This window comes from Marmota monax, unplaced genomic scaffold, assembly GCF_021218885.2.
Source record: "Marmota monax isolate L192 unplaced genomic scaffold, Marmota_monax_Labrador192_F-V1.1 WCK01_AAM20220418_F8-fsc00064, whole genome shotgun sequence".
In the NCBI taxonomy this organism is placed as follows: Eukaryota; Metazoa; Chordata; class Mammalia; order Rodentia; family Sciuridae; genus Marmota; species Marmota monax.
The window spans coordinates 9,803,400-9,817,730 of record NW_026694542.1 but is presented as its reverse complement, the minus strand read 5'-3'; the positions used below and the strand labels follow the sequence as shown (position 1 = coordinate 9,817,730).

The window sequence follows — 14,331 nt, the reverse complement described above, 5'->3', positions numbered from 1 at the left end:
GCAGCACCCCCCTCCACGCACGCACTCCCCGTCGGGCCGGGGTAGGTGTGGGCGGCGATCCGCACACCTGGGGGCAGGGTGCCTGCGCGTGGCGGGGGGAGCTGGCGCCCGCTGGGGCGCGTTGCGTAGCCCCAGGCTGGGGGCGGGTGTTTACGTGGACTTGGGTTCAAGGGAGTTGAGAGGTGGGTGTGTGCGTCGTGCACGCCGAGTCAGGGGGTTAAGGGGCTGGGGGTGCGCACCATTGACTGGCCTTCCTGTGGGAGGCTGCGTAGTAGCGGCTTGAGGTCAAGGAGGTTCATGCACTCACCTAATCTACAGGAGACTTGGGCCCAAGGGATGGTGGGGGATTTCAGCTGGCTGAGCTAAGCCTCCCAAGAGGCTTGACCCGCCCCTGCCACAGGGCCTGGGTTGGGGAGAGGGAATGGCCAGCTCCCCTCTACCAGCCCTAAGGAGTGGGAGTGGGAGAGGGAGGGGCTTTAACCCTCAGCTCCAGGCAAAAGCTGTTTTCTCTGCTCACCAAAGAGTTGGTTTGCTCCCCTAGGTCTCTGGAGAGCCCCTTTCCCTATTTCTGAAAGCCTTGTCCCAAGGGATGCTGGGTTTCCATCTTAACCTTTTAGAATCCCTCTTATTTTGCCCCAACTCCTGCAAGATCTTTCCTGCCAGTGGTTGCCCCTGGCTGGGTCTCTCCTTCACAGCCCTTTCTTCATTTGCCTTCTCACTGCCTTCTGGGAAGTCCAGACCCCTCCTGGAGAGTGTGGAGGGAGGTCATTCTGCCTTAGTATTAAGGTTTGTGCTAGGGGTGGGGAGCTGGACCTCTGGGCCTTTCCTGTCCTCTGCCCTCTTTCCCAGGGGGCTTTCTGGTCCTGGGAAATTCCCAGGGAATAGGCCCAGAAGGCTGAGCAGCTGGGTGCCAGGAGATGGAGGGAGTGGGGCCTGACCAAAGTATTCGAAGCCACTCCTCCTCGTGGGCTGGTCCTATTTTGTTGGCTTTTATTCTCTGTCACCTATTTGTTGAGGGCCTGCTACAAGCTGGGCACTTGTTGGCACAGCAGGAGGGAATAGACAACAGGGGAAAAGGGGCTGGAGTTGGGTGGAGAGTGACTGACTGGGAGTGTGCCCCTTGGAAAAAAAGGGAAGGAGCCTCTGCTCACCCCAGGCTGCCCCTGGGTCAACACCCTGGAGGAGACAGAGGATGGGCTGTCTCCTCAGGCCTCTTCCCACTGCAGTTTCCCCCCCAGAACACAGTGAATTACCAGGAAACCAGAGGCCTCAGGCCTGGCAGCTCAATATGGAAGAGGATCATTCTTCCTTACTTTTCAGAGGGTGAAGAAGCAGGATTCACTTCAAAGAGGCTCTAACAGCTCAGATCCAGAAGTCCCAGGATTCTGATCATAGTATCACTCAGATACCCAAGTTGTTCCCTAGGCACAAATGTGGCTCCTCTTCCGTGTGTACCCTTTCCTGGGGACTGGCTGACCTTTCCTGTGGCACTGATGCCACCACCCTATGCTTTGGGCCATGCTTATGATCCATTCCTTCCAGAAGACTGCCCCATGAATGTGCCAGTCTTGGGACCCTGGGGCAGGCCCACATTGAGGGCATAGCCAGTGTGGCTGTAGCCAGGCCCTGCCCCATCTCCCTCTCAGGGATACAAAGTGGGTCCCAGTCATCTTCATAAGGTACCCTGAGTCCAATGCTCAGACATTGGTGGCGGGGTGGGGGTGGGGCTCCTTTTGCCTCTCTTAATTCAAGAGATCACTGCCTTGACATGCGATGTTTGGGACATCATAGGCATGGGAGAGTGGCTAAGGTTGTCAGAGGCACCTGGATCCAGCTAGTAAAGCAAAAGAGAGTAATGACTCTTTCTCTAAGGCCATGTGTGTGTACTGTGTGTTCAATGATTTGTGTTTCTGGAGAGAGAGAGAGAGAGAGAGAGTGTGAGGAGAATGGGTGTCCACATGTCATGTGTGATGGGGACTCTGCGTATACTGAGGGTGGTATGAATGGTGTCAGTGCTTCTGTCTTCTATGCCTGTGAGATCCTGCATGTGAGCAGGTTGGGGTCCTGGGCATGTGTGTGTGTGTGAGTGGGGATGGCCCCATATGTAAAGGTCTGAGTTTCTGTTTATTTCTGGGGCTATTTCTGATAGCTTCTAAGTGCTTGTGTGCCTTGGTGGGTGTATTTTGTTGCTCTGGGTGTGTTGGTGATGTCCTTATCTAAGGATGTAAAAGTCTGTGTGAGGCTGTGTGGGAGCGTGTGTGTTGTGGGGAGCTGTGGGTGGCCCCTGTACACACTGTCTGTGCCTGGGTTGGGGAGTGAGGGACACAGGCCTTCTCTGCAGAGCCGTCCATCACAGCCAGTCTGCAAACCTGACTCTCATAAACCTTCCAGTGCCCTCTGCTTGGCTCTGCCTGCCCCCTAGGGTTCCACTCCCTCTCCCTCCCCTCCTCTTTCAAGGCCACAGCAGCTGTGGGTAGAGCCTGTTACTCAGCCTGTCCCCTCTCTGCTTGTGAGCATCCCCTAGCACCAGTGGGGGACAGGGCGGGGGGGGGGGAGGCGTGTCCATAGATTATCCCAGGCATTGGCTGGGGTACAGACTTTGCCTTCTTCTGCCTGGTATGTGACTAGTTTTTCATCTTTTGGAGCCAGTGTTACAGGGAGAGATGGCCATCAGGGATCTGGTGGGGGCAGTCCTGGCAAATGAACCTCTTCATCCCAGTCCCTGCTAGCCTCGTCCCCACGGTAAAGGGCTGCCTTAGTATAGCCTGTCAGTCAGGGCACCCTTCCACTCAGCCCCTTTCCAACTCCTCCCAGCCATGACGGCCTTTGGGTGGTACAGGATACTCAAGCCTGGTGTCCTTCCCCATCAGGAACCTCCAATGCCCCTTTTCTCTGCCATGGCTCTGAGGCCGGGGACTCTTGCCTGTTTGTGCCAGGCACCCCAGGGCCAGGCCATCTGCTGCCTCTATCTTCCTGCTGAGGCTGGCACCGGTCAGCAGGGTGCCCTCAGCCTTGCCAAGAACCAGCCCGGCCTCAGGGTGGCTCTTTCCTTGTTCCCAGCCATCTGGAAGGGCCTTCTGGTCTCTAGGGAAGGCAGGGTGACCCAAGTTACTGTGAATGAGGGGAGCCTTAATCCCCCCATTCTAGGGATGTGAGGAACCCTCTATCTCTACCCAGCCCCAGGGTATTGCCCAGTCCCCAGTCTCCCCAGCTCCTTTGCTGCCCACAGCTCCCTATTCATTGCCCAGTGCTGGGAGTCACTGGCATCTGTCCACTCTCCTCCATGGTCAAGGCCCATCCTGTCACACAGGCCTCCCTGCCCTGTCCTGGGACCCAGCTGCCCTCTTCCACCCCCAGCTCTGTGCCCTGCTGGGGTCCAATTCTGATCCTGCTCTGCTCCATTAATGTGCCTTTTGCTTGCCTCCCTCCCACCCCTGAGACTTGAGTCTACATACTCAGCATTGAAGGTCACTTGGTGTCTGGCCTCAGGCCCCTTTGCAGCCCAATCTGCGGCCCCAGCAGCCTGGACTGTGGACTCTTCTCCCACACTCTTTCTTGCCTGCTCCTGGTGCCCGCCCATTCTCTTCTCCACCCAACAAACCTTTCCTTCCAATCTCCAGCTGCTCATTTTTCAAGACCCAGCTCAAATGCCATCTTTTCTGGGAAAATTTCCCTGGCCTGCTACAACCCATCCCGGTGCCATCTCTCTGACCCTATGGCCCAGATTTATTTTTTAAATTCTCTCCTGGGTCCCTATATCATGGTCGTCTGTGCCTTTTCCTACATGTATCTTTCTGAGGGCTGTTACTTTAGAGTTGTGCCTAGTAAATATCTGGAATGCTCTCTCCTGCCTCCACCAGCAAACCTGAAGCCTTCCCATCCTGGGTGCACCAAGGTGTTCAGGTCTCAGAAGAGAATGGGATGTAATGGGCATTACTTCCTTCCTGCTCCTGAGGGGGTGGAGGGCCCATGTCCCAGGGCTGAATGTTGAGCTCCAAGGGTCTCTAACCTGCCCCCTGCTGCCCTTTTCCTCCCTGCCCCCTCATAACCATCTCTTCTCTTATTTCCATCAGCAGCCAAACTACTGGAGTTTCAAGGTCAGTGTGTGATGCTTCCGCTCCCATGACAACTGCATGTGCTGTCTCTCCCCTGCCCCGTCCCTCCCTCGCACATGCTTTGCACCGGGGTGTGAGTCTGCAGGGCCCCCTCTGGTGTGGGTGCGTGGGCTTTGGGGCTGCAGGCTGTGGCTGCTGCAGGCTGTGGCTGCTGCTTTGGGAAAGACTGGGTTCACCTGCCAGGGGCTTGTGGATTGATTGGGAGTTTGGGCCACCTCTGCTGGAGATCTGGGCTGGAGGTGCTCTGTCCCTAGACTTTCCCAGTCCACAAGGGGCATTTTGGAATGAGAAGGTCTCCCCAGCCCAGAGAATCTGCTGGCTCTGAGTCAGGGCCCTGAACCCATGATCTTGTTGAGGCCTCGTTCCTCGAACTCAGATTGCACCTCCTGGGGAGGTCCTGTGACTCCCTTTCTTACTCCCCCGCTGTGGAGGAGCTAGTGACTGTCAAGCAAGACACTGTCCTGTACCCCTAAAACCTGTTTTCTAAGTGGAGGGCTAGGCTCGGGGGTGGTGCCTTCTGGCCTCCTTTGGAGAGCTTGGAGTTATCCAAAGCTAGGGAGCTGTCTACCCTCCCCAGGACATCCTGCTGACCCCTATGGGAGCACCCTCATCCATCTTCCCTGGTGCCCAGGCCCAGAGCCGAGCGGAACCAGTTAGACTACTGCTTGCTTGCTGGAGTCTAGGCCCTCTCTCAGGCATCATGATGGGATGGGAGGCCACCATCCCGAATCCCAGGTCTTGTTTGCATGCATTCTCCCAGAGCACCGCCAGGAGTCCTTGAATCAGGGAGTCCCAGGATCTTAGTATCCTGGTGTTAAGCATAGGCTCTTTGAAGGAGGCAGGAGAGTGTAGTGGTTAGATGCATGAGCCTGAGAGCCAGATTACTTGGTAGTGAATTCCAGTCTGCCACTAACTAGCTTAGTGACCCAGAGCAATGTACATTCCAGTCTTCTGGGCCTTAACTTCTCCTTTGTAAAGCGGAAGGATGTCTGCATCATTAAATTGTTATAAAGATATAATAAGAAAATGCCAGTCTAGGCAGTGTCTGGCTCACAGCAAGATTTATATGGTGGCCAACCTCAAAGGCTGTCAGAATCCTTGTTGATTCCAAAATCTGATTGTGAGGTCCGAGAAAGAGGTTTGTAAACGCTTCCCAGTGCTTCTGCCCCAGGCTGTAGGCAGCCTTGGGGAAGCTCCGATCCTGCTTTGACCACCCGACCCCTGATGCCCTCTGCCTGGCCTCTGACCAGAAGTCATGATCTTCCCCGAAGGTGCTCCAAGGATAGTGCTCACTGCCTTCCACAGCAACCCCTTTCCCGTCTTTGGAGAGCTCTGCTGCAATCACTATTTTGTTCTCTTGCCATCTCCTTAGTGGTTGGAAAGTCCTTCTAGATGTCTCACTTTCCTCTGCCCTGTTGTCTCAGCTCAGGGATGAAGAAAAGTGTGATGGGCTTTCCTTCTTTGGGGCAGGGTTACCTATAAAGTCTGTGAGAATGGAAAGGCGTTCCTGGGGTCACAACAGAGACATGAACATGTGAAACAGGGAATGTGGCAATTATTTTTTCTCCCAGGGTTCCTGTTTCTGCATCCAGCCACCCCCAGGAATGCTGCCCCCTTCATGCTGCCCCGTTCCATTCTCTTTCTGGCATCTCACTTGTGTCCCCCACCATAGCCCTGTGGACCCCCTACTTTTATGTTTACCAGTTGCCTCATTCTGCCTGCATTGGTGACCCCTTCACCCTTACAAGCCTGGCAACCCCAAGACTGCCAGCCCAGCCCTACTCCTGACATTGTGCTTGCCCCTCAGAGTTCCCAAATCTGACCTCCCAAGTCCACTAGCCCTTAAGGCCACCTTGGGGACAGCTGGGCACGTTGCCCATCAGAGGAAGATGCTCTCTCATCAAGAGTGCTAATCTGATTAGAACATTAAATTGAGTTAATAGAAAGATGGAAATTAATTAGGGGTTAATCAGAATTTTGGGAAAGAGGGAGCTAACGTGGGGAATAAATTATTTCTTTTCAGAGATACTATTATTGTTGTCTCTTTAAAATATAAAAGTAAGATATTCTAATTGTATAAAATTCACTTAATTTTAAAGAAGTGTGTATGAAACTAAAAATAATAGTTCTCTTTCAACACTGAGATAGCTTGTATTACTGATTTTGAGTGATCTATTGTTAAAAATATCAATTTATTTTATAGAAAAATACAATCAGAGAACATGACTTTTATACAACAAATGCATACATAATATATACATAATAATGTACATAATATGGAATGATCTAGATCTGATTCATTTTCTTACTTCCTTAAATAAATGAGCTTTTGTACAGCAACCTGGTTTGAGGGGAAGAATTGGGGCAGAATGGCAGGGGTGGTGGCCCTGGATGACAACCCCAGGCTTCAGCTAATAGTAAGCTCTTCAAGTACAATTGAAATCATAGTGTGACACCCCCACCCCCAAGGAGAGAGCAATCCAGCTGTCTGTGACGTCCTTCCCTACCCCCAGCCATTATCCAGAACTATAGCTTCAGGGAAGGGACTGTCATTCTGGGGATTGGGACAAGGCCAGCCAGGCTGTCTGGCCACATGGCAGCTTGTACCTCACAGAGAGGGGCCGAGGCTTGACACACACACCCTGTGGTCACGTGTATCACACTGGACTTCACATGTGTAGTGGGTACTAAGCATGTAGTTTGTTTGAATCTGGGTTCTAACTGGCACTGAGGGGTTTGGGATAGTTTTCTTGTCACCTTAAATCAAGGACATTCTCCATGTCCAGCTCTGTGAGAGCCCATACCTCCCAACACTGGGATTCTGGGTCCCTTGCTGTTGCTTTCTCCCTGGGCCCTACTTCCCATTACTACCACCCCCAGCTCTCTGAACTCCAGGAAGAATAAATTCGCCGCTCACAAACCCGCCGCTTAATTAATGTCTGGAACTAATGCCCCAATTTGCTCAACGATTCTGCTGTTCACCTCGGTGACAAATTTGTGTTGTTGTTGTTCTTTGGAAGCCTAAAATAGCAGGCGTGCCTGTGGCTCCAGCTCAGATGGCTTCTTGTCTGGCTTCCCAAGTTGCCTGAGTCCTTTGCCCACTGCTTACCTGTTGGGTGTCCCAGGGAGGTCAAGGCCCCAAGAGGTGGGGGGACCTTCCTGCAGCCATACAATGGGTCTGGAATCCAGGAGACCCTCCTGTGATTGTGTACCGCCTGTCGCTGGCTGGCTGGTGGGAGCTCCCTGGGCCTGGACTGAGGCAGTGGCAAGGCAACGGGATCATGCTTGATTCTTCTTGCCCTGCCCTGTCCCTGCAGACCCGCAGCTCGCGTCACACTCAGGGAGCTCAGCCGGGGCTGGCAGACCAGGCAGCCAAGCTGTCCTACGCCTCAGCTGAGTCGCTGGAGACCATGTCGGAAGCTGAGCTGCCCCTGGGCTTTAGCAGGATGAACCGCTTCCGACAGAGCCTGCCCCTCTCTCGCTCAGCCAGTCAGACCAAACTGCGATCTCCAGGTACGGACCAGGCAGGCTCCTCCCTCTGCTCGTCTCCTCCAGCCCTCCTCATCCGCTACACCACTACATCCCTCCTGAGCTCAAATCCCTCTTTCCCAGTGACCACCCCTGTCAGGGCCCCTCTGCTCTCTTTCTCCACCCCTCCTTCTGCCTCATCATCCCCTGCCCCTTCCTTCCCTTCTCTCCTCTCCCGCCCTCCCTCCTCTCTACCCCAGCCCTCTCTTTTCCTACTAGGCTTTTTAGCCCTTTCTCTTATAGAGCAGTCCCTCTTTCCTTCATCCCTCCCTTTTTACCTCTCTTCCCTCTCTCTCTCTCCTTCAGCACCTCTCTACCCTTCCCTAACCCCTTCCCAGTTTTTGCCCTACCTTCTCCTGCCCACAACCCCGTTTCCCGATCCTGCTGCCTGGGATCCTGGTGCTCTGGGAGGCAAGCCCTGGCAGCATGAGGAGTGCCTGGGTGCACCTGCACTCGGGGGCCGCATCCAGCCTCAGACCCTGCCTCTGTGGGACCGGCTCAGCTCCCGAAGGCTCCCCTTGCTCTCCGGGCGGTTGGTCTGGCAGCGGGGGCAATAACAACGAAGGTGGCATCTCCTTCGCAGGGGTGCTGTTCCTGCAGTTTGGGGAGGAGACGCGGCGCGTGCACATCACGCACGAGGTCAGCAGCCTGGACACGCTGCATGCACTCATCGCGCACATGTTCCCGCAGAAGCTCACCATGGGCATGCTCAAGTCGCCAAACACCGCCATCCTCATCAAAGACGAGGCGCGCAACGTCTTCTACGAGCTGGAGGACGTTCGGTGGGCGCGGCCCCAGGGGAATGGGTGGGCTTCCCTATACTCCTCCCCAGGAGATTACCCCCAAGGCCCTTCCCCAGCTCCTTCTAGACCTTCCCTCTGCCCTTCCCCTCTCCTCCGGGGCCTGATCATCTGGTCCCCTCACCCCCTCCCTTCTAAATCTCCCATCCCTGCGGTTTGAGAGACACGACCTGACTTAACCTGGAAATGGCTTCACAGGCTGAGGAAGTGGTCCCGGTGGAGGCTGTGGTGTGTGTGTGTTGGTGGCAGACAGCCCAAGACACCAAGATCCACTGAGCAGAGGACTTAGGAAGGGGTTGGGGTCCTGGTCCCCTTGCCACCTCTCTTTTTTTCTGTGAGCAGTAGCTGCCTCTCCTTACTGCATGCCTGAGAGATGCATGGTGACCCTCTGCACCCTTCCCCCAGGGATATCCAGGACCGAAGTATTATCAAGATCTATAGGAAGGAACCACTGTATGCTGCTTTCCCTGGCTCACACCTCACCAACGGGGACCTTCGGGTATGAATGGGGATACCCAGGGCGGGGACCTTAGGGTATGAATGGGGATGCTCACGGAATTGGAGAGGCTGACAGAAAGTGGCCCAGGCAGGTAAAATGTGGGCAAATGTCAAGGGAACCAGGGAAGACTAGGAGAATTAAGGGGGCTGACCCCTTAATTATGGAATTAATGGAGGAGCCCTCTCCTCTCACCGCCACTTCATCCTTGCTCCAGTCCTTTGCACTCAGGACTTCTCTAACAGACCTCTAGGTATTCTAAGGCCTCTCTCCTGAGCCACTTATTCTCCTTGACTTCCCCACCCCCACAATGGGGCGGGCTGAGGGGTGCCCCTCTGTTGCTTCTCCATCTACAACTTTGCCACACACCCTCACACACCTGTGCTGGGAGCCCTGATGGGTAAGGTGCCCAAAATACACTGCAGGAGAGAGGAAAGGCAGAGAACAGGGACTTGCTGGGCGTCAGGGGACTTGATGCTGGCTTCTCAAGCAAGGGCAAAAGGGTTCCCTTTGTGACTAGCCCTGTGGGGTTAAGGAGCTGTCTTCTGCGCAGAGAGAGATGGTGTATGCTTCGCGGGAGTCATCGCCCACTCGGCGGCTCAATAACCTGTCGCCGGCACCTCACCTGGCATCTGGTTCCCCGCCTCCCGGGCTACCATCTGGGCTGCCGTCGGGGCTGCCGTCGGGTTCGCCATCGCGCTCGCGTCTCTCCTACGCTGGGGGGCGCCCGCCCTCCTACGCTGGCAGCCCCGTGCACCACGCGGCAGAGAGACTGGGAGGTGCCCCTGCCACCCAGGGCGTTAGCCCCAGTCCAAGCGCCATCCTGGAGCGTCGCGACGTCAAACCGGACGAGGACCTGGCGGGCAAAGCGGGTGGCATGGTGCTGGTGAAGGGCGAGGGCCTCTACGCCGATCCCTATGGGCTGCTGCACGAGGGCCGCCTGAGCCTGGCCGCGGCCGCCGGCGACCCGTTCGCCTACCCCGGCGCAGGCGGCTTGTACAAACGCGGCTCGGTGCGCTCGTTGAGCACCTATTCGGCCGCTGCGCTGCAGTCGGACCTGGAGGATTCGCTGTACAAGGCGGCCGGCGGCGGCGGCCCGATCTACGGCGACAGCTATGGTTTCCGCTTGCCGCCCTCCTCACCACAGAAACTGGCCGACGTGGCAGCGCCCCCCGGAGGGCCCCCGCCGCCTCACAGCCCCTACTCAGGGCCACCTAGCCGGGGCTCGCCTGTGCGTCAGTCTTTCCGAAAAGATTCCGGCTCTTCCTCTGTCTTCGCTGAGAGTCCCGGAGGCAAGACCCGCAGCACCGCGGGCTCCTCGACAGCCGGAGCCCCTCCTTCCGAGCTCTTCCCTGGGCCTGGGGAGCGCTCGCTCGTCGGATTCGGGCCACCAGTACCAGCCAAGGACACGGAGACCAGGTGAGAGACACTTGCAAGGCCTTAGGACTATGGGAGTGGGGTGGGATGGGAAGAGGAGGCACCCCGCAGAGGCCCTTTCAGGTGTGTTTGTTGAACTCAAGAGATCCCAGAGTCCTTGAGATCTACAGTGATCTTAAGTGAGTGGCCAGAGAGCATTTTGGATATGGCAGGGAGGGCACTGAAGAGATGGGCATGCCATCTCTTTTGTGTGCAAATCTTGAAGCAGTGGGTGAGAGGGCCCCAAATATGGACTCTGGAGATGTGAGTTTGCATGTGTTCCTTGAACCTCAGTTTCTGCAACTGTAAAATTCAAGGGCTGAGCCAGCCCTTTTTTTTTTAAGTCAAATTCTAGCTGGAACACAGAATTTGTAACCATGAGAGCTGTCCAGCATAGGGTCAGCTGAATTTCACTGGGGAGTGGGGTACTGGTAAGAAATAGGGAGGGAAGAGAACATTTTTTTTACCTAGCCTTCAGGCCGGGGAGTCCTGAACCACCACTCAGTGCCCTCTTAAGGGTGCAGGGCTGAAGGAGGTAGCCAGGGTGAGAGATAACCTCTGCCCTCAAGCTGCACTGCTGACTGGTGAGAAGCCACCTGTCTTCACACAGCAACCTTGTGGCCTTTGTGACAGGCACTGTACCATTTCCTGATGCCAAGTTGGGCAAACCCAGTTCCTGCTTGGTCTAGTGGGGAGACACACTAAAACATCCTTGCATTGCCCTTGAGTGGTCTGGGGAAGAGGTTCCTTAAGGCCACTGGAACTTTGGGATGGCCTCAGAGAGGAGGTAGGGAGAAAAGCATAGAGGGGCATAAGCAAAGCATGGAGTGGTTAGGACAGATCGCTTAGGGAGGTGAGAAATGCAGTAGGGGGTGGGCTTGTTCTTTAGGCATTTGGTCTCTTTGGGTGCCTGAACTGCAGTTGGGGATAGAATGTTATTTCTCCTGGTGATCATTCTTAGAAATGAGAGGCTGGGCAGGAGTCATGCTTAGAGCAGGGATTGCTCAGAACCACCTTCCTCCCCAGGGAGCGAATGGAGGCCATGGAGAAGCAGATTGCCAGCCTCACAGGCCTGGTGCAGAGCGCCCTACTTCGAGGCTCAGAGCCTGAGACACCCAGGTACGGTCCCTCTCCCAACACCACTGCCAGGGGCAGGAAGAAGGGGCAATGGGCATTAGAAGCCCTGAGCTTGACTTTGCCAATGTCTCGCTGTGTAACCCTGGGCAAGTCCCTTCCCTTTTCTGCTGTTCCATTCCATGATCAGGGAGCTGAAAGAGATGACATCTAAGGTCCCACTCAGCTTTGATGGTCTGGGGCTGGCCTGGACCTCTGATGACCATCTTCTTTTCCCTGTGCTACAGTGAGAAGATTGAAGGCTCCAATGGAGCAGCCACCCCATCAGCACGTGAGTGACCCTTCCCTTTTTTCTCACAGGGCCTTTGCCTCTGAGTCAGTTTCCTAATATGTAAACTAGGGATCAAACAATAGCTACATCACTGGACTTTCGATGGATACATGAGTGTTCACCTTAACCCAAGATGTCACTGCACTGGTGCTTTGCTCCTCATTGTTAGAACTGATTATCACTTAGAGCAGGAAGCAAAGTCATGTGTCTCTGGCTACTGTGTGGGGTCAAAAGTGGGGAGGATCTTGCACCAGTGCCTCTCAGGCTCACTTTTTATTCCCTTTCTCCCATCCTCATGGTCCCTCCCTGTAGCATGCGGGTCAGGCAGCAGAAGCAGTGGGGCAACCCCTGTGTCTGGCCCTCCCCCTCCCTCAGCCAGCAGCACCCCTGCAGGGCAGCCCACAGCTATCAGCCGGCTGCAGATGCAGCTGCACTTGCGTGGCCTGCAGAACAGCACCAGTGACCTGCGTGGCCAACTTCAGCAGCTGCGAAAGCTCCAGGTAATGCTCCCCTCAAGCGCCACCAACTAGCCCAAACTCCTTCCACAAGTACTGTCCCATCCCCCATGCCCCGCCCTTCCCCATGGAGCTCTGGGGAATCCCTTGTTGCTCAAAGGTCCCTACCACCTGAACCCTTTCTCCCCCTCTTCTTGAGCTCCTGCTTCTCATTGAACCTCCACCTTTGGCTCCTGCCCCCCCTACTAGCCCTCCTTCTTTCCCATGGCTCTTCTAGAGCCCCAGGCCAACCCTCACCATAGATATCATTGCGGGTGGGGGGCAACTCCAGTTCCTTCTGGCCCCGCATACCTCTTCCCCACGTCCCCTCAGCTCTCCCTTCCTGAGCCCGAACAGTCTGCTCCATCCTTCCTGGCAGATGGTCCCACCAGTCAGGAGCCTGGCATCGCTGTGCCGGCTACTCGAGAGGGCCCCAGGACCCGTCAGGCGAGAATAATGCGCAGAGACAGGCTGGGGAGGGGGCAGAGAGTTGCCATCTGGGCCAAGGGTAAGGTCTCGCCCACCCCCCTCCAGTCAGGCTTGGAACTGGGTTTGACCGTTAACTTAGCATTAACTTGGTCCTCCCGTCCCAGTCACGGAAACTATCAACCCCAGCGCTTGAATCCTTCATGCCAGGCCCGTCTTCATTCAGGGCTGCTCAAGGCCACAGCCACGCAGCTGCACTCTAGGCAGGGCCCAGCGTAGGACCCCCGTCCCGCGCCACATTTTCTCATCCTGTTCTTCTGCCCCTACACTTTTCCCAGAACTTCCCCTGCGCCACTCACCGCCCCAACCCTTTGCTGCTGCTCATGGCCACAGCACCTTCTGCACTGCCCAGCATAGCACCGCCCAGTACAGCACGGCTCCCTCCACTGTCCACTGCCCATTCTCCTGCCTCCGTTTTCCCCCAAATTTAGCCCTCGGCCCCTACCCGCACCGTCCGTGGCGGCTCGTGGCCACAGCTAAGCAGCCGCATCTTCTGAAGAGCTGGAGCCGCATAGGGCTGCCCTCTGCACTCCCTCGCCCCGCGCGCCTCCTATCCCTCCCACCCAGGTCCACGCGCCCATCCTTGCATCCCGCAGCTCCAGAACCAGGAGTCGGTGCGCGCGCTGCTGAAGCGCACAGAGGCGGAGCTGAGCATGCGCGTGTCTGAGGCGGCGCGGCGGCAGGAGGACCCACTGCAGCGGCAGCGCACCCTGGTGGAGGAGGAGAGGCTGCGCTACCTCAACGACGAAGAGCTCATCACCCAGCAGCTCAAGTGAGGCTGGGCCCGGCCGCGGAGGGAGGGTGGGGGGCGCGGCCGAGGCCAAGGCAGCCTGTTTTCCCTGGGAGGCACAGCTCCCTTCCTTCGGAATCACAGGTGACGTTGGTTTGTTCTGGGGCCTGATTTCATCCTCCTCTGTGGCCTGATTTCTCTATGACCCACAAACCTTTGACCATCTGGCATAATTCCCGATTTCTTTTTTCTGGCTTGGTGCCTGCTTTTGCTGTGGTCTTGCTTCCTCATCATTTAGTCTGGCAACTTCACTCACATGTGGCTGGGGCCTGATTTCTCTCTGACCTCTGCCTGCTTTTGTTCTGGCCCGTGACCCATGTAAATTGACCCTAGGGCAGAGCATGCAGGTGGAGTGTTCAGGCGCCACCCCCACTCCAGCTTGGTGATGACTAGCCACCATTGTCACCACTCCTGTCCACTGATCTCCGAGACCAGATATAGCCAAGAAAAACCCTCCTTGCTTGGTATAACTGGAACTGAGCTGGAGTGTTCTGGAAAGAAGAAAGAATATCGAACACCCCACCCCAAATGATTGGACACTGAAGGGTTAACAGAAGACCGTCTCCATCCAAATTTAGCAAATGGCTGTCTGGCCACAATTCCATTGTCTGGCACCTTTGAAAGGAGAAGCTGCCTTTTGCTGTCCATTCAGGAGGGAGCACCCCCACCCCACTGCAGCTTTCCCTTATCAATTACTGAGTCTGAGGCAAAGACTTCTGCTTCTTCCCTATGTCCCTCCCTCTTGGTGACACAGGGCATTAGGGGACTTGGGGTCTGGCTCCAGCATCAAGGGGCTATGTG

General features: G+C 55.8%; 1 protein-coding gene across 16 annotated transcripts in view; it reads left to right on the top strand.

Moving 5' to 3' along the window:
* The window catches only part of Srcin1 (SRC kinase signaling inhibitor 1), a 66,057-nt gene that overhangs the window by 31,032 nt on the left and 20,694 nt on the right, over window positions 1-14,331 (top strand). For 11 of the 16 annotated variants that reach the window (XM_058571567.1, XM_058571568.1, XM_058571562.1 and 8 more), the window contains 9 exons: window positions 4,074-4,097; window positions 7,433-7,628; window positions 8,227-8,425; window positions 8,849-8,942; window positions 9,493-10,358; window positions 11,382-11,474; window positions 11,717-11,760; window positions 12,073-12,260; window positions 13,337-13,512. In XM_058571567.1, the coding sequence (XP_058427550.1) occupies window positions 4,074-4,097; window positions 7,433-7,628; window positions 8,227-8,425; window positions 8,849-8,942; window positions 9,493-10,358; window positions 11,382-11,474; window positions 11,717-11,760; window positions 12,073-12,260; window positions 13,337-13,512 (1,880 nt within the window). The remainder of the gene's footprint in view (window positions 1-4,073; window positions 4,098-7,432; window positions 7,629-8,226; window positions 8,426-8,848; window positions 8,943-9,492; window positions 10,359-11,381; window positions 11,475-11,716; window positions 11,761-12,072; window positions 12,261-13,336; window positions 13,513-14,331) is intronic. The other 5 variants (XM_058571561.1, XM_058571574.1, XM_058571564.1 and 2 more) reach the window with 3 other exon arrangements.